Below are 20549 nucleotides of genomic sequence, written 5' to 3'. Positions count from 1 at the left end.
ACAATAGAACACCAGGACCACAATATGAACACCAGGACCAATATGAACACCAGGAACACAATATGAACACCAGGACCAATATGAACACCAGGACCAATATGAACACCAGGAACACAATATGAACACCAGGACCAATATGAACACCAGGACCAATATGAACACCAGGACCACAATATGAACACCAGGACCACAATATGAACACCAGGACCACAATAGAACACCAGGACCACAATATGAACACCAGGACCAATATGAACACCAGGACCACAATATGAACACCAGGACCACAATATGAACACCAGGACCACAATATGAACACCAGGACCACAATATGAACACCAGGACCAATATGAAGTTAGTGTGGTGTGGTGTGGTGTGACTCAAGTCTCTGTTGTTCCATGATACTACCAGCTGCACTGATAGAGTTCTGCTCTGTTGGGGGCTTAGACACAAGCTGAAGGATCAACTGACTATGGAGATCACTGTATAATACCTCTCTCTGTCTCTCAGTTCAATAGACTTTATTTACATGGCCAGTTAAATCTCTCTCTCCCCCTATTTCTCTCTCTGTCTCTTTCTCTCTCTCTTTATCTCTCTGTCTCTCTACCTCTCTCTACCCCCTCCAGAGCGTCCCTCCCCCCCCAGGAAGTTGTCCGTCCCCCAGGGGGAGGTCCAGGCTCGTAGGCTCCGCCTCCACTGGGTTGCCGGGATGACAGGCTCCTCTCCCCTACGGTACTACAGCCTGCAAACCAGAGAGCTTCCGACCGGAGACTGGACCAGTCACTCTGCTGATATACCACACAATTATACAGCCTGGACTGTAGAGAGGTAACCATGACCACCACACAACCACAAAACAACTAAAACCAGGGCTAGAAATTAACTTTTTTTTTTCATTGGTAGCACTGGTGCTCCTAACTAGCACTGGTGCTCCTAACTAGCACTGGTGCTCCTAACTAGCACTGGTGCTCCTAACTAGCACTGGTGCTCCTAACTAGCACTGGTGCTCCTAACTAGTGTGTGTGTGTTTTTTTGGGGTTCTAGTCAAGATTCTAGCAGCCGTGTTTAGCACTAACTGAAGTTTATTTATTGCTCTATCCGGGTAGCCGGAAATTAGAGCATTGCAGTAGTCTAACCTAGAAGTAACAAAAGCATGGATTAATTTTTCTACATCGTTTTTGGACAGAAAGTTTCAGATTTATGCAATGTTATGTAGATGAAAAAAGCTGTCCTTGAAACAGTCTTGATATGTTCGTCAAAAGAGAGATCAGGGTCCAGAGTAACGCCGAGGTCCTTCACGGTTTTATTTGAGACGACTGTACAACCATCAAGATTAATTGTCAGATTCAACAGAAGATCTCTTCGTTTTTTGGGACCTAGAACTAGCATCTCTGTTTTGTCCGAGTTTAAAAGTAGAACATTTGCCGCCATCCACTTCCTTATGTCTGAAACACAGACTTCCAGGGAGGGTAATTTTGGGGCTTCACCATGTTTCATCGAAATGTACAGTTGCGTGTCATCCACATAGCAGTGAAAGTTAACATTATGTTTCCGAATGACATCACCCAGAGGTCAAATATATAGTGAAAACAATAGTGGTCCTAAAACGGAGCCTTGAGGAACATCGAAATTTTACATTTGATTTGTCAGAGGACAAACCATCCACAGAGACAAACTGATATCTTTCCGACAGATAAGATCTAAACCAGGCCAGAACTTGACTGAACAAGATATACTGGTAAAGTAACCAGGTTGTTAGCTAGCTAGCTAATGAGGTAACATGACTGAACAAGATATACTGGTAAAGTAACCAGGTCGTTAGCTAGCTAGCTAATGAGGTAACATGACTGAACAAGATATACTGGTAATTTAACCAGGTTGTTAGCTAGCTAGCTAATGAGGTAACATGACTGAACAAGATAAACTGGTAATTTAACCAGGTTGTTAGCTAGCTAGCTAATGAGGTAACATGTCTGAACAAGATATGCTGGTAAAGTAACCAGGTTGTTAGCTAGCTAGCTAATGAGGTAACATGACTGATGTTTAGATATACTGGTAAAGTAACCAGGTTGTTAGCTAGCTAGCTAATGAGGTAACATGACTGAACAAGATATACTGGTAATTTAACCAGGTTTTTAGCTAGCTAGCTAATGAGGTAACATGACTGAACAAGGTATACTGGTAAAGTAACCAGGTTGTTAGCTAGCTAGCTAATGAGGTAACATGACTGAACAAGATATGCTGGTAAAGTAACCAGGTCGTTAGCTAGCTAGCTAATGAGGTAACATGACTGAACAAGATATACTGGTAATGTAACCAGTTTGTTAGCTAGCTAGCTAATGAGGTAACATGACTGAACAAGATATACTGGTAAAGTAACCAGGTTGTTAGCTAGCTAGCTAATGAGGTAACATGACTGAAGAAGATATACTGGTAAAGTAACCAGGTTGTTAGCTAGCTAGCTAGCTAATGAGGTAACGTGACTGAACAAGATATACTGGTAATGTAACCAGTTTGTTAGCTAGCTAGCTAATGAGGTAACATGACTGAACAAGATATACTGGTAAAGTAATCAGTTTGTTAGCTAGCTAGCTAATGAGGTAACGTGACTGAACAAGATATGCTGGTAAAGTAACCAGGTTGTTAGCTAGCTAGCTAATGAGGTAACGTGACTGAACAAGATATACTGGTAATGTAACCAGTTTGTTAGCTAGCTAGCTAATGAGGTAACATGACTGATGTTTAGATATACTGGTAATGTAAGCAGTTTGTTAGCTAGCTGGCTAATGAGGTAACATGACTGAACAAGATATACTGGTAAAGTAACCAGGTTGTTAGCTAGCTAGCTAATGAGGTAACATGACTGAACAAGATATACTGGTAATGTAACCAGGTTGTTAGCTAGCTAGCTAATGAGGTAACGTGACTGAACAAGATATACTGGTAATGTAACCAGTTTGTTAGCTAGCTAGCTAATGAGGTAACATGACTGATGTTTAGATATACTGGTAATGTAAGCAGTTTGTTAGCTAGCTGGCTAATGAGGTAACATGACTGAACAAGATATATTGGTAAAGTAACCAGGTTGTTAGCTAGCTAGCTAATGAGGTAACATGACTGAACAAGATATGCTGGTAAAGTAACCAGGTCGTTAGCTAGCTAGCTAATGAGGTAACATGACTGAACAAGATATACTGGTAATGTAACCAGTTTGTTAGCTAGCTAGCTAATGAGGTAACATGACTGAACAAGATATACTGGTAAAGTAACCAGGTTGTTAGCTAGCTAGCTAATGAGGTAACATGACTGAAGAAGATATACTGGTAAAGTAACCAGGTTGTTAGCTAGCTAGCTAATGAGGTAACGTGACTGAACAAGATATACTGGTAATGTAACCAGTTTGTTAGCTAGCTAGCTAATGAGGTAACATGACTGAACAAGATATACTGGTAAAGTAATCAGTTTGTTAGCTAGCTAGCTAATGAGGTAACATGACTGAACAAGATATGCTGGTAAAGTAACCAGGTTGTTAGCTAGCTAGCTAATGAGGTAACGTGACTGAACAAGATATACTGGTAATGTAACCAGTTTGTTAGCTAGCTAGCTAATGAGGTAACATGACTGATGTTTAGATATACTGGTAATGTAAGCAGTTTGTTAGCTAGCTGGCTAATGAGGTAACATGACTGAACAAGATATACTGGTAAAGTAACCAGGTTGTTAGCTAGCTAGCTAATGAGGTAACATGACTGAACAAGATATACTGGTAATGTAACCAGGTTGTTAGCTAGCTAGCTAATGAGGTAACATGACTGAACAAGATATATTGGTAAAGTAACCAGGTTGTTAGCTAGCTAGCTAATGAGGTAACGTGACTGAACAAGATATACTGGTAATGTAACCAGTTTGTTAGCTAGCTAGCTAATGAGGTAACATGACTGAACAAGATATACTGGTAATGTAACCAGTTTGTTAGCTAGCTAGCTAATGAGGTAACATGACTGAACAAGATATACTGGTAAAGTAACCAGGTTGTTAGCTAGCTAGCTAATGAGGTAACATGACTGAAGAAGATATACTGGTAAAGTAACCAGGTTGTTAGCTAGCTAGCTAATGAGGTAACGTGACTGAACAAGATATACTGGTAATGTAACCAGTTTGTTAGCTAGCTAGCTAATGAGGTAACATGACTGAACAAGATATACTGGTAAAGTAACCAGTTTGTTAGCTAGCTAGCTAATGAGGTAACGTGACTGAACAAGATATGCTGGTAAAGTAACCAGGTTGTTAGCTAGCTAGCTAATGAGGTAACGTGACTGAACAAGATATACTGGTAATGTAACCAGTTTGTTAGCTAGCTAGCTAATGAGGTAACATGACTGATGTTTAGATATACTGGTAATGTAAGCAGTTTGTTAGCAAGCTGGCTAATGAGGTAACATGACTGAACAAGATATATTGGTAAAGTAACCAGGTTGTTAGCTAGCTAGCTATTGAGGTAACATGACTGAACAAGATATACTGGTAATGTAACCAGGTTGTTAGCTAGCTAGCTAATGAGGTAACATGACTGAACAAGATATATTGGTAAAGTAACCAGGTTGTTATCTAGCTAGCTAATGAGGTAACATGACTGGTGTTTAGATATACTGGTAAAGTAACCAGGTTGTTAGCTAGCTAGCTAATGAGGTAACGTGACTGAACAGTGTAAACTAATACCTGTGTGTGGTTTTGGACCCGCGACATGGTTTATGAATTGGGCCTAAAAACAAACGTTTTGGTCCACCAGTCACTGTGGCAGGTCGATAGGAAAATAGACTCAGAATTCTTACCAGCCAATACATTTATTTAATAACACCAAAAACCACCAAAAACTTGTTTCTCATTTATTCTCTCCAGGTTTCAGTTTTTTTTCTCCAGGTTTTCACTGTAGAATACCATACCTTTTGGTAAAAGTACAGTGATCTCCATAGTAACCGTCGTTATAGAAAAACAACTAGATTGGATGTTCTAGGTCTTACATGTTTAAACCACATCAGGATCAACACCCTTTGGAAGTATAGTTGTCCTTTCATTTCAGTTGCTTCAGAAGACTGATGTCTGGCTGGCTGTTTTTTCTGGAAACTTACTATGGAGATCACTGTCCTTTGTAGATGAGTCTACTTTTAAGCCTACTTTGTAGTTAACATTTTATGGGGAAAGCCTTTAGACTGTTGCGGCATCGCTAACTGGTTTCACAAAGTGTTAGACACAGGCGTTCCCGAGCCGTTACGGCTTCAGAAAGTGATGCGTTCTTTAATATTCTTCACGTGTAGGCTTTGGATTGAAGGAATCTGCGCTGGCTGTTTCCTCCAGGCCTCTGAAACAACGGCCCTGTGAAGACCATCATTACAACTATTATTATCTGGGGGGGGGGGACAAACGAGGGAGTAAAGAGAGAGAGAGACAGACAGATATATATATATAGAGAGAGACACGGAGAGAGAGATACAGAGAGAGAGACACAGAGAGAGATACAGAGAGAGACACAGAGAGAGACACAGAGAGAGATACAGAGAGAGACACAGAGAGAGCGATACAGAGAGAGACACAGAGAGAGATACAGAGAGAGACACAGAGAGAGCGATACAGAGAGAGACACAGAGAGAGATACAGCGAGAAAGACAGACAGAGAGACAGATACAGAGACAGATACAGAGAGAGATACAGAGAGAGACACAGAGAGAGATACAGAGAGAGACACAGAGAGAGATACAGAGAGAGACACAGAGAGAGCGATACAGAGAGAGACACAGAGAGAGATACAGCGAGAAAGACAGACAGAGAGACAGATACAGAGACAGATACAGAGACAGATACAGAGAGAGATACAGAGAGAGACACAGAGAGAGAGACACAGAGAGAGAGACACATAGAGAGACACAGAGAGAGAGACAGAGAGACACAGAGAGAGAGACACAGAGAGTGAGATGGAGGTAGGAAATCATAAGTGAACAGTAGTAACCTGGGAACCAATCATCTAATGGAGACATTAATCACACTAGTTCTCCCTCCCTCTCTCCCCTCTTTCTCCCCCTCTCTCACCCACTCTCTCTCCCTCTCTCTCTCCCTCTCTCTCTCCCTCTCTCTCTCCCCGGCTCTCTCTCTCTCTGTCTCTCTCTCTCTCTCTCTCCCACTCTCTCTCTCCCCCCCTCTTCTCCTCTCTCTCCATCTCTATCTCTATCTCCCTCTCTCTCTCCCTCTCTCACCCCCTCTCTCCCCCTCTCTCTCCCTCCCTCTCTCCCCCTCTCTCTCTTCCCCTCCCCCTCCCCCTCTCTCTCCCACTCTCTCTCCATCTCTCTCTCTCCCACTCGCTCTCTCTCTCCCTCTCTCTCCTACTCTCTTCCCCTCTCTCTCTCTCTCCCTCTCTCTCTCCCCCTCTCTCTCCTACTCTCTCTCCCGCTCTGTCTCCCTCTTCTCTCTCTCTCTCTCTCTCTCTCTCCCCTCTCCCTCTCCTCCTCCCTCTCTCTCCCTCTCTCTCCTCTCTCTCTCCCTCTCTCTCCTCTCTCTCCTCTCTCCTCTCTCTCTCCTCCCTCTCTCTCTCTCCCCTCCCTCCCCTCCCCTCCCTCTCCCTCTCCCTCTCTCTCTTCCCCTCCCTCTCCCTCTCTCCCTCTCTCTATCCCCCCTCTCTCTCTCTCTCTCCCCCTTTCTTTCTCCCCCTCTCCCCCTCTCTCTGTCTCTCTCTCTCCCCTCTCTCCCTCCTCTCCCCCTCTCTCTCCCTCTCTCTCTTCCCCTCCCTCTCCCTCTCTCCCTCTCTCTCTCCCCCCCTCTCTCTATCTCCCTCTCTCCCTCTCTCTCTCTCTCTCCCCCTCTCTCTATCTCTCTCTCTCCCATTCTCTCTCTCTAGTTATTCTACCAGGTTAGTGTGTGTAGATGGCCACTCCAGACTCCTCTAGTTAATCTACCAGGTCAGTGTGTGTAGATGGCCACTCCAGACTCCTCTAGTTAATCTACCAGGTCAGTGTGTGTAGATGGCCACTCCAGACTCCTCTAGTTAATCTACCACGTCAGTGTGTGTAGATGGCCACTCCAGACTCCTCTAGTTAATCTACCAGGTCAGTGTGTGTAGATGGCCACTCCAGACTCCTCTAGTTATTCTACCAGGTAGTGTGTGTAGATGGCCACTCCAGACTCCTCTAGTTATTCTACCAGGTCAGTGTGTGTAGATGGCCACTCCAGACTCCTCTAGTTAATCTACCAGGTCAGTGTGTGTAGATGGCCACTCCAGACTCCTCTAGTTATTCTACCAGGTCAGTGTGTGTAGATGGCCACTCCAGACTCCTCTAGTTATTCTACCAGGTAGGTGTGTAGATGGCCACTCCAGACTCCTCTAGTTAATCTACCAGGTCAGTGTGTGTAGATGGCCACTCCAGACTCCTCTAGTTATTCTACCAGGTCAGTGTGTGTAGATGGCCACTCCAGACTCCTCTAGTTATTCTACCAGGTCAGTGTGTGTAGATGGCCACTCCAGACTCCTCTAGTTAATCTACCAGGTCAGTGTGTGTAGATGGCCACTCCAGACTCCTCTAGTTATTCTACCAGGTCAGTGTGTGTAGATGGCCACTCCAGACTCCTCTAGTTATTCTACCAGGTCAGTGTGTGTAGATGGCCACTCCAGACTCCTCTAGTTATTCTACCAGGTCAGTGTGTGTAGATGGCCACTCCAGACTCCTCTAGTTATTCTACCAGGTCAGTGTGTGTAGATGGCCACTCCAGACTCCTCTAGTTATTCCTACCAGGTCAGTGTGTGTAGATGGCCACTCCAGACTCCTCTAGTTATTCTACCAGGTCAGTGTGTGTAGATGGCCACTCCAGACTCCTCTAGTTAATCTACCAGGTCAGTGTGTGTAGATGGCCACTCCAGACTCCTCTAGTTATTCTACCAGGTCAGTGTGTGTAGATGGCCACTCCAGACTCCTCTAGTTAATCTACCAGGTGTGGTAGATGGCCACTCCAGACTCCTCTAGTTATTCTACCAGGTCAGTGTGTGTAGATGGCCACTCCAGACTCCTCTAGTTATTCTACCAGGTCAGTGTGTGTAGATGGCCACTCCAGACTCCTCTAGTTATTCTACCAGGTCAGTGTGTGTAGATGGCCACTCCAGACTCCTCTAGTTATTCTACCAGGTCAGTGTGTGTAGATGGCCACTCCAGACTCCTCTAGTTATTCTACCAGGTCAGTGTGTGTAGATGGCCACTCCAGACTCCTCTAGTTATTCTACCAGGTGTGTAGATGGCCACTCCAGACTCCTATAGTTATTCTACCAGGTCAGTGTGTGTAGATGGCCACTCCAGACTCCTCTAGTTATTCTACCAGGTCAGTGTGTGTAGATGGCCACTCCAGACTCCTCTAGTTATTCTACCAGGTCAGTGTGTGTAGATGGCCACTCCAGACTCCTCTAGTTATTCTACCAGGTCAGTGTGTGTAGATGGCCACTCCAGACTCCTCTAGTTATTCTACCAGGTCAGTGTGTGTAGATGGCCACTCCAGACTCCTCTAGTTAATCTACCAGGTCAGTGTGTGTAGATGGCCACTCCAGACTCCTCTAGTTATTCTACCAGGTAGTGTGTGTAGATGGCCACTCCAGACTCCTCTAGTTATTCTACCAGGTCAGTGTGTGTAGATGGCCACTCCAGACTCCTCTAGTTATTCTACCAGGTCAGTGTGTGTAGATGGCCACTCCAGACTCCTCTAGTTATTCTACCAGGTCAGTGTGTGTAGATGGCCACTCCAGACTCCTCTAGTTATTCTACCAGGTCAGTGTGTGTAGATGGCCACTCCAGACTCCTCTAGTTAATCTACCAGGTGTGTAGATGGCCACTCCAGACTCCTCTAGTTATTCTACCAGGTCAGTGTGTGTAGATGGCCACTCCAGACTCCTCTAGTTATTCTACCAGGTCAGTGTGTGTAGATGGCCACTCCAGACTCCTCTAGTTATTCTACCAGGTGTGTAGATGGCCACTCCAGACTCCTATAGTTAATCTACCAGGTCAGTGTGTGTAGATGGCCACTCCAGACTCCTCTAGTTATTCTACCAGGTCAGTGTGTGTAGATGGCCACTCCAGACTCCTCTAGTTATTCTACCAGGTCAGTGTGTGTAGATGGCCACTCCAGACTCCTCTAGTTATTCTACCAGGTCAGTGTGTGTAGATGGCCACTCCAGACTCCTCTAGTTATTCTACCAGGTGTGTAGATGGCCACTCCAGACTCCTATAGTTATTCTACCAGGTCAGTGTGTGTAGATGGCCACTCCAGACTCCTATAGTTATTCTACCAGGTCAGTGTGTGTAGATGGCCACTCCAGACTCCTCTAGTTAATCTACCAGGTCAGTGTGTGTAGATGGCCACTCCAGACTCCTCTAGTTATTCTACCAGGTCAGTGTGTGTAGATGGCCACTCCAGACTCCTCTAGTTAATCTACCAGGTCAGTGTGTGTAGATGGCCACTCCAGACTCCTATAGTTAATCTACCAGGTTAGTGTGTGTAGATGGCCACTCCAGACTCCTCTAGTTAATCTACCAGGTTAGTGTGTGTAGATGGCCACTCCAGACTCCTATAGTTAATCTACCAGGTTAGTGTGTGTAGATGGCCACTCCAGACTCCTCTAGTTAATCTACCAGGTCAGTGTGTGTAGATGGCCACTCCAGACTCCTCTAGTTATTCTACCAGGTTAGTGTGTGTAGATGGCCACTCCAGACTCCTCTAGTTATTCTACCAGGTTAGTGTGTGTAGATGGCCACTCCAGACTCCTATAGTTATTCTACCAGGTTAGTGTGTGTAGATGGCCACTCCAGACTCCTCTAGTTATTCTACCAGGTGTGTAGATGGCCACTCCAGACTCCTCTAGTTATTCTACCAGGTCAGTGTGTGTAGATGGCCACTCCAGACTCCTCTAGTTATTCTACCAGGTGTGTAGATGGCCACTCCAGACTCCTCTAGTTAATCTACCAGGTCAGTGTGTGTAGATGGCCACTCCAGACTCCTCTAGTTATTCTACCAGGTCAGTGTGTGTAGATGGCCACTCCAGACTCCTCTAGTTATTCTACCAGGTCAGTGTGTGTAGATGGCCACTCCAGACTCCTCTAGTTATTCTACCAGGTCAGTGTGTGTAGATGGCCACTCCAGACTCCTCTAGTTATTCTACCAGGTCAGTGTGTGTAGATGGCCACTCCAGACTCCTCTAGTTATTCTACCAGGTCAGTGTGTGTAGATGGCCACTCCAGACTCCTCTAGTTAATCTACCAGGTCAGTGTGTGTAGATGGCCACTCCAGACTCCTCTAGTTAATCTACCAGGTCAGTGTGTGTAGATGGCCACTCCAGACTCCTCTAGTTATTCTACCAGGTCAGTGTGTGTAGATGGCCACTCCAGACTCCTCTAGTTAATCTACCAGGTCAGTGTGTGTAGATGGCCACTCCAGACTCCTCTAGTTATTCTACCAGGTCAGTGTGTGTAGATGGCCACTCCAGACTCCTCTAGTTAATCTACCAGGTCAGTGTGTGTAGATGGCCACTCCAGACTCCTATAGTTAATCTACCAGGTCAGTGTGTGTAGATGGCCACTCCAGACTCCTCTAGTTATTCTACCAGGTTAGTGTGTGTAGATGGCCACTCCAGACTCCTCTAGTTATTCTACCAGGTCAGTGTGTGTAGATGGCCACTCCAGACTCCTCTAGTTATTCTACCAGGTTAGTGTGTGTAGATGGCCACTCCAGACTCCTCTAGTTAATCTACCAGGTCAGTGTGTGTAGATGGCCACTCCAGACTCCTCTAGTTAATCTACCAGGTCAGTGTGTGTAGATGGCCACTCCAGACTCCTCTAGTTATTCTACCAGGTGTGTAGATGGCCACTCCAGACTCCTCTAGTTAATCTACCAGGTCAGTGTGTGTAGATGGCCAGACAGACAGACAGACAGACAGACATGTAAAACTCTGTTATTGTTGTTGTTGCTGTTGTTGTTTATGTTGTTGATTTCTGAGGTGGCTGGTTGATTTAGTTCACAGTGATTTAGACTACTCCAGATTACACACACACACACGCACACGCACACACACACACACGTTATTTATCCCTCATAGTTGTTTTCAGCGTAGTCCCCAGGCTGGCACACACCCCCTGTCCCAGCGCTGCTGCTGTCCCGCCCCCCTCTGAGGCAGCTGTCTTTGATGTTGTATTCCTCCCCCAGGAACACTTCCTGTCCCCCTCCACGGTCACATTACCATACAGTCACAACACAATCTCTCTCTCAATTCAATTCAATTCAAGGGGCTTTATTGGCATGGGAAACATATGTTTACATTGCAAAAGCAAGTGAAATAAACAATAATAATGAACAGTAAACATTACACTCACAGAAGTTCCAAAAGAATGAAGACATTACAAATGTCATATTATGTATATATACAGTGTTGAAACGATATGCAAATGGTTAAAGTACAAAAGGGAAAATAAATAAACATAAATATGGGTTGTATTTACAATGGTGCTTGTTCTTCACTGATGGCCCTTTTCTCGCAATCTTGCTGCTGTGATGCACACTGTGGTATTTCACCCAGTAGATACGGGAGTTCATCAAAATTGGATTTGTTTACAAATTCTTTGTGGATCTGTGTAATCTGAGGGAAATATATCTCTCTAATATGGTCATACATTGGGCAGGAGGTTAGGAAGTGCAGCTCAGTTTCCACTTCATTTTGTGGGCAGTGTGCACATAGCCTGTCTTCTCTTGAGAGCCATGTCTGCCTACGGCGGCCTTTCTCAATAGTAAGGCTATGCTCACTGAGTCTGTACATAGTCAGAGCTTTCCTTAAGTTTGGGTCAGTCACAGCGGTCAGGTATTCTGCCACTGTATACTCTCTGTTTAGGGCCAAATAGCTTTCTAGTTTGCTCTGTTATTTGGTTAATTCTTTCCAATGTGTCAAGTAATTATCTTTTTGTTTTCTCATGATTTGGTTGGTTCTAATTGTGTTGCTGTCTTGTGAACAGAGCCCCAGGACCAGCTTGATTAGGGGACTCTTCTCCAGGTTCATCTCTCTCTCTCTCTCTCTCTCTCTCTCTCTCTCCCTCTCCCTCTCCCTCTCCCTCTCCCTCTCCCTCTCCCTCTCTCTCTCTCTCTCTCTCTCTCTCTCTCTCTCTCTCTCTCTCTCTCTCTCTCTCTGTCTCTGTCTCTGTCTCTGTCTCTCCCTGTCTCTGTCTCTGTCTATCTCTCTCTCTCTCTGTCTATCTCTCTCTCTCTCTCTGTCTATCTCTCTCTCTCTCTCTGTCTCTCTCTCACTGTCTCTCTCTCTCTCTCTCTCTCTGTCTCTCTCTGTCTCTCTCTGTCTCTTTCGCTACACTCGCATTAACATGAATGTGACCAATAAGATTTGATTTGATATTTTATTTATAGACTCCCGTTTCTACAGGAAAGAGTATATATTCTACACAAGATAATTCTATGTGAATGTTAAGTGTGTTTATGTGTTTTACAGACTGAAGCCATTCACGTCGTACAAGCTGAGGATGCTGGCAACCAACGATGTAGGAGACAGTAACTACAGCAAAGAGACGGAGACTGTTATCACACTACAGGATGGTAGGAGGGAGGGAGGGAGGGAGGGAGGGAGGGAGGGAGGGGAGAGAGGGAGGGAGGGAGGGAGGGAGGGAGGGAGGGAGGGAGGGAGGGAGGGAGGGAGGGAGGGAGGGAGAAAATGACTGTTTTATATCGTCCAAATTAAGATTTTTTAATTTTCTATCTCTCTCTCTCTCTGTCTAGTTCCTGAGGAGGCTCCAGTGATAGTATCAGTTAAACCCTCTACTACTACCTCTGTTATGGTGCAGTGGCAGGTACACACACACCTCGCAAACACACACACACCTCGCAAAACACACACCTCGCAAAACACACATTTCGCAAAACACACACCTCGTGAACACACACACACACTTCGCAAAACACACACACACACACACACGCACTAAACACATCCTGCTCAAGATTGACTTCGAAATTGGATGTCTGTCGGACGAGTGAGCTTTTAATGTTTGGAGCAAATGGGAACTTTGACCTTTGGATAAAAGGGAAATATAGTTGGAGGCCATGGAATGAGTGTTGTATGGCATTGAAGCTCGTTTGGAAGTTTGCTAACACAGTGTCCAAGGAAGGGCCAGAAGTATACAGAATGGTGTCGTCTGCATAGAGGGGGATCAGAGAATCACCAGCAGCAAGAGCGACATCATTGACGTATACAGAGAAAAGAGTCGGCCCGAGAATTGAACCCTGTGGCACCCCCATAGAGACTGCCAGAGGTCCGGACAACAGGCCCTCCAATTTGACACACTGAACTCTGTCTGAGAAGTAGTTGGTGAACCAGGCGAGGCAATCATTTGAGAAACCAAGGCTGTTGAGTCTGCCAATAAGAATGCGGTGATTGACAGAGTCGAAAGCCTTGGCCAGGTCAATGAAGGCGGCTGCACACTGCTGTCTTTTATCGATGCCGGTTATGATATCGTTTAGGACTTTGAGCGTGGCTGAGGTGCACCCATGACCAGCTCGGAAACCAGATTGCAAAGTGGAGAAGGTACGGTGGGATTCCAAATGGTTGGTGATCTGTTTGTTAACTTGGCTTTCAAAGATTTTAGAAAGGTAGGGCAGGATGGATATATAGGTCTATAACAGTTTGGGTCTAGAGTGTCTCCCCTTTGAAGAGGGGGATGACCACAGCAGCTTTCCAATCTTTGGGGATCTCAGACGATATGAAAGAGAGGTTGAATCGGCTAGTAATAAGTGTTGCAACAATTTCGGTGGATAATTTTAGAAAGAAAGGGTCCAGATTGTCTAGCCCAGCTGATTTGTAGGGATCCAGATTTTGCAGCTCTTTCAGAACATCAGCTATCTGGATTTGGGTGAAGGAGAAAGGGGGGAGGATTGGGCAAGTTTCTGCGGTGGATGCAGAACTGTTGGCCAGGGTAGGGGTAGCCAGGTGTAGAAAAATGCTTCTTGAAATTTTCGATTATCGTAGATTTATCAGAAGTGACAGTTTCCTCGCCTCAATGCAGTGGGCAGATGGGAGGAGGTGCTCTTATTCTCCATGGACTTTACAGTGTCCCAAAACTTTTGGGAGTTAGTGCTACAGGATGCAAATTTCCGTTTGAAAAAGCTGGCCTTTGCTTTCCTAACTGACTGTGTATATTGGCTCCTGACTTCCCTGAAAAGTTGCATATCGCGGGGGCTATTTGATGCTAATGCAGTACGCCACAGGATGTTTTTGTGCTGGTCAAGGGCAATCAAGTCTGGAGTGAACCAAGGCCTATATCTGTTCTTAGTTCTACATTTTTTGAATGGAGCATGCTTATTTAAGAGCACTTTTAAAGAGCAGGCAGCCTCTACTGATGGGATGAGGTCAATATCCTACCAGGATATCTGGGCCAGGTCGATTAGAAAGGCCTGCTCGCTGAAGTGTTTAAGGGAGAGTTTGACAGTGATGAGTGGAGGTCGTTTGACCGCGTGGTAGTGGATACAGGCAATGAGGCAGTGATCACTGAGATCCTAGTTGAAGACAGCAGAAGTGTATTTGGAGGGCAAGTTAGTCAGGATAATGTCTATGAGGGTGCCCATGGTTACGGATTTAGGGTTGTACCTGGTAAATTCCTTGATGATTTGTGTGAGATTGAGGGCATCTATCTTAGATTGTAGGATGGCCGGGGTGTTAAGCATGTCCCAGTTTAGGTAACCTAACAGCACAAACTCTGAAGATAGATGGGGGGAAATCAATTCACATATGGTGTCCAGGGCACAGCTGGGGGCTGAATGGGGTCTATAGCAAGCGGAAACGGTGAGAGAATTGTTTCTGGAAAGGTGGATTTTTAAAAGTAGAAGCTCAAGTTGTTTGGGCACAGACCTGGATAGTACGACAGAACTCTGCAGGCTATCTCTGCAGTAGATTGAAACTCCGCCCCTTTTGGCAGTTCTATCTTGTCGTAAGATGTTGTTGTTGGGGATGGAAATTTCAGAATTTTTGGTGGCCTTCCTAAACCAGGATTCAGACACGTCTAGGACATTGGGGTTGGCGGAGTGTGCTAAAGCAGTGAATAAAAGAAACTTAGAGAGGAGGCTTCTAATGTTAACATGCATGATACCAAGGCTTTTACGGTTACAGAAGTCAACAAATGAGAGCGCCTGGGGAATGGGAGTGGTGCTAGGGGCTACAGGGCCTGGGTTAACCTCTGCATCACCAGAGGAACAGAGGAGGAGTAGGATAAGGGTACGACTAAAGGCTATAAGAACTGCTTGTCTAGTGCGTTGGGAACAGAGAATAAAAGGAGCAGGTTTCTGGGTGTGGTAGAATAGATTCAAGGCATAATGTACAGCCAAGGGTATGGTAGAATGTGAGTACAGTGGAGGTAAACCTAGGCACTGAGTGACGATGAGAGCGACAAAAGAGCTATCTAAGGCATGTTGGGTGGGGCTGGCATTTAGTGCGGGGCTGGCATTTAGGGTGGGGCTGGGGGCTCTACAGTGAAATAAGACAATAGTAACCAACCTAAACAGCAATAGACAAGGCATATTGACATTAGGGAGAGGCATGTGTAGCCGAGTGATCATAGGGTCCAATGAGCAGCAATAGGTGAGTCAGGGAGGCGTTCGGTAGTCGCTACTACGCTAGGCGAGCTGGAGACACGGTGATTCAGAAAGCTAGCGGGCCGTGGCCAGCAGAAGGGTCTTCGGTGACGTCACAACAAAAAAAGACTGTTGAAACCACCTCGGACGATGACGTCAGGAGACCAGTCGTGATGGATTGGCGGGGCTCCATGTCGGCAATAAAGGGTCCAGGACAATTGGCGAAAGAGGTATTGTAGCCCAAGAATTAGCTGGTAGACCTCTTTGGCTAGCCGGGAGATGGGCCTAGCTCAAGGCTAGCTCAAGGCTAAGTCGTGCTTGCTTCGGGACAAAGGCATTAGCCAGGAGTAGCTACTCGGATTGCAGCTAGCTAGCTGTGATGATCCGGTGTAAAGGTTCAGAGCTTGCGGTAGGAATCCGGTGATGTGGTAGAGAAAAAGCAGTCCGATATGCTCTGGGTTGATATCGCGCTGTGGAGGAATTGACCGAGCTGAAGCTGGCTGGTGTCCCAGTTAACGGAGACCGCTAGCATAGCTAACTGACTAGTAGCTAGTAGCTAGTTAACTGGCTAGCTTCTGATGGGGGTTCCGGTTCTAAAGTATAGAAATAGCAGATCTGTAGGCGGGTTGCAGGAAATAGCAGATCCGTACCACATTGGGGGAGGCGGGTTGCAGTAAAGTGTATTCAGTCCGTAGACGGAAAGTGAGATTTAAAATATATACAAGAAAAAAAAACTGAGAAAACGATTATTTACACGGGTCAAGACGGGACAAGACAAACACACGTCCAATTGCTACGCCATCTTGGAAACTTTTTACATCACACACACACCTTGCTACAAACACCACTAACACCTGAATACCTGTGACGGTACAGATGTTATTATGTCTGTGAAGGTACAGATGTTATTATGTCTGTGACGGTACAGATGTTATTATGTCTGTGAAGGTACAGATGTTATTATGTCTGTGATGGTACAGATGTTATTATGTCTGTGAAGATACAGATGTTATTATGTTATTATGTCTGTGACGGTACAGATGTTATTATGTCTGTGAAGGTACAGATGTTATTATGTCTGTGACGGTACAGATGTTATTATGTCTGTGAAGGTACAGATGTTATTATGTCTGTGACGGTACAGATGTTATTATGTCTGTGAAGGTACAGATGTTATTATGTTATTATGTCTGTGAAGGTACAGATGTTACTATGGTCTGTGAAGGTACAGATGTTACTATGGTCTGTGAAGGTACAGATGTTACTATGGTCTGTGATGGTACAGATGTTATTATGGTCTGTGATGGCACAGATGTTATTATGTCTGTGACGGTACAGATGTTACTATGGTCTGTGATGGTACAGATGTTATTATGTCTGTGATGGTACAGATGTTATTATGTCTGTGATGGTACATATGTTATTATGTTATTATGTCTGTGACGGTACATATGTTATGTTATTATGTCTGTGATGGTACATATGTTATTATGTCTGTGACGGTACAAATGTTATTATGTTATTATGTCTGTGACGGTACATATGTTATTATGTCTGTGATGGTACAGATGTTATTATGTCTGTGACGGTAAAGATGTTATTATGTCTGAAGGTAGAGAAGTTATTATGTCTGTGAAGGTACAGATGTTATTATGTCTGTGATGGTACAGATGTTATTATGTCTGTGATGGTACAGATGTTATTATGTCTGTGATGGTACATATGTTATTATGTCTGTGATGGTACAGATGTTATTATGTCTGTGATGGTACAGATGTTATTATGTCTGTGAAGGTACAGATGTTATTATGTCTGTGATGGTACATATGTTATTATGTCTGTGAAGGTACAGATGTTATTATGTCTGTGATGGTACATAAGTTATTATGTTATTATGTCTGTGAAGGTACAGATGTTATTATGGTCTGTGACGGTAGATGTTATTATGTCTGTGACGGTACAGATGTTATTATGTTATTATGTCTGATGGTACAGATGTTATTATGTTATTATGTCTGTGATGGTACAGATGTTATTATGTCTGTGACGGTACATATGTTATTATGTCTGTGATGGTACAGATGTTATTATGTCTGTGACGGTACATATGTTATTATGTCTGTGACGGTGCAGATGTTATTATGTCTGTGATGGTACAGATGTTATTATGTCTGTGAAGGTACATATGTTATTATGTCTGTGACGGTACAGATGTTATTATGTCTGTGATGGTACAGATGTTATTATGTCTGTGAAGGTACAGATGTTATTATGTCTGTGATGGTATAGATGTTATTATGTCTGTGATGGTACAGATGTTATTATGTCTGTGATGGTACAGATGTTATTATGTCTATGACGGTACAGATGTTATTATGTCTGTGATGGTACATATGTTATTATAACTGTGATGGTACATATGTTATTATGTCTGTGATGGTACATATGTTATTATGGTCTGTGACGGTACAGATGTTATTATGTTATTATGTCTGTGACGGTACAGATGTTATTATGGTCTGTGATGGTACATATGTTATTATGTCTGAAGGTACAGATGTTATTATGTTATTATGTTTGTGAAGGTACAGATGTTATTATGTCTGTGAAGGTACAGATGTTATTATGTCTGTGAAGGTACAGATGTTATTATGTCTGTGAAGGTACAGATGTTATTATGTCTGTGAGGTTACAGATGTTATTATGTCTGTGATGGTACAGATGTTATTATGTCTGTGATGGTACAGATGTTATTATGTCTGTGATGGTACAGATGTTATTATGTCTGTGAAGGTACAGATGTTATTATGGTCTGTGACGGTAGATGTTATTATGGTCTGTGACGGTAGATGTTATTATGGTCTGTGACGGTAGATGTTATTATGTTATTATGTCTGTGACGGTACAGATGTTATTATGTTATTATGTCTGTGATGGTACAGATGTTATTATGTCTGTGAAGGTACAGATGTTATTATGGTCTGTGACGGTAGATGTTATTATGGTCTGTGACGGTAGATGTTATTATGGTCTGTGACGGTAGATGTTATTATGTTATTATGTCTGTGACGGTACAGATGTTATTATGTTATTATGTCTGTGATGGTTCAGATGTTATTATGTCTGTGATGGTACAGATGTTATTATGTCTGTGACGGTAGATATGTTATTATGTCTGTGAAGGTACAGATGTTATTATGTCTGTGATGGTACAGATGTTATTATGTGATTCTAATTGTTCCCGGTAACCGGTTGTTTTCTCTAGCGTCCCAGTGAGGAGAGTGTTAACGGGGTGCTGGTTGGTTACCGGCTGTACTACCGGGAGCTCCCGGTAAACTCCACCCCTAGTACGGTACCCCTGGAAGACATGGCAACAGCCAACAACACCACCACACGTGGTGCTCACATCACCGGTAATCATTCATTATGCTGTAATCACATCACTGGTAATCATTCATTATGCTGTAATCACATCACTGGTAATCATTCATTATGCTGTAATCACATCACTGGTAATCATTCATTGTGCTGTTGTCACATCACTGGTAATCACTCTCTCTCTCTCTCTCTCTCTCCCTTTCTCTCTCTCTCTCTCCCTTTCTCTCTCTCTCTCTGTCTCTCTCTCTGTCTCTCTCTACATCTACCTCTCTCTCAGGTCTGACCAGCTTTAAAACAGTGAGCAGTGCTTCCTTAACAGAATTTGAGTTAACACGTAAGTTTTTGAACAAACACACACATGGACCACATGGACACACATGGACACACATGGACACACATGGACCACATGGACACACATGGACACACATGGACCACATGGACCACATGGACCACATGGACACACATGGACCACATGGACACACATGGACACACATGGACACACATGGACCACATGGACACACATGGACCACATGGACCACATGGACACACATGGACCACATGGACCACATGGACCACATGGACACACACACACACATGGACCACATGGACCACATGGACACACATGGACACACACACACACACGGACACACATGGACACACACACACACACATGGACACACATGGACCACATGGACCACATGGACACACATGGACCACATGGACATACACAAACACACATGGACCACATGGACCACATGGACACACATGGACCACATGGACACACATGGACACACACACACACACATGGACACACATGGACCACATGGACCACATGGACACACATGGACCACATGGACACACATGGACCACATGGACCACATGGACACACACACACACACATGGACCACATGGACCACATGGACACACATGGACACACACACACACACACGGACACACATGGACACACACACACACACATGGACACACATGGACCACATGGACCACATGGACACACATGGACCACATGGACACACATGGACCACATGGACACACACACACACACATGGACCACATGGACCACATGGACACACATGGACCACATGGACACACATGGACACACACACACACACATGGACCACATGGACACACATGGACCACATGGACACACATGGACACACATGGACACACACACACACACATGGACCACATGGACCACATGGACACACATGGACCACATGGACACACACACACACACATGGACCACATGGACACACATGGACCACATGGACACACATGGACACACACACACACACACATGGACACACATGGACCACATGGACCACATGGACACACATGGACCACATGGACACACATGGACCACATGGACACACATGGACACACATTGACACACATGGACCACATGGACACACATGGACCACATGGACACACATGGACCACATGGACCACATGGACACACATGGACACACATGGACACACATGGACCACATGGACCACATGGACCACATTGACACACA

At 44.6% G+C, this 20549-nt stretch overlaps 1 protein-coding gene across 1 annotated transcript in view; it reads left to right on the top strand.

Annotated features, from left to right (window-relative positions):
* The window catches only part of LOC129842964 (protein sidekick-1-like), a 373259-nt gene that overhangs the window by 316171 nt on the left and 36539 nt on the right, over positions 1–20549 (top strand). The window contains exons 30-34 of the mRNA XM_055911684.1: positions 627–828; positions 12509–12612; positions 12793–12863; positions 18902–19049; positions 19292–19348. Of these exons, the coding sequence (XP_055767659.1) occupies positions 627–828; positions 12509–12612; positions 12793–12863; positions 18902–19049; positions 19292–19348 (582 nt within the window). The remainder of the gene's footprint in view (positions 1–626; positions 829–12508; positions 12613–12792; positions 12864–18901; positions 19050–19291; positions 19349–20549) is intronic.

The sequence above is a fragment of the Salvelinus fontinalis genome, unplaced genomic scaffold, assembly GCF_029448725.1.
Source record: "Salvelinus fontinalis isolate EN_2023a unplaced genomic scaffold, ASM2944872v1 scaffold_0081, whole genome shotgun sequence".
In the NCBI taxonomy this organism is placed as follows: domain Eukaryota; kingdom Metazoa; phylum Chordata; class Actinopteri; order Salmoniformes; family Salmonidae; genus Salvelinus; species Salvelinus fontinalis.
The sequence above is the reverse complement of the archived record's forward strand: the minus strand, read 5'-3'. Positions and strand labels throughout refer to the sequence as shown.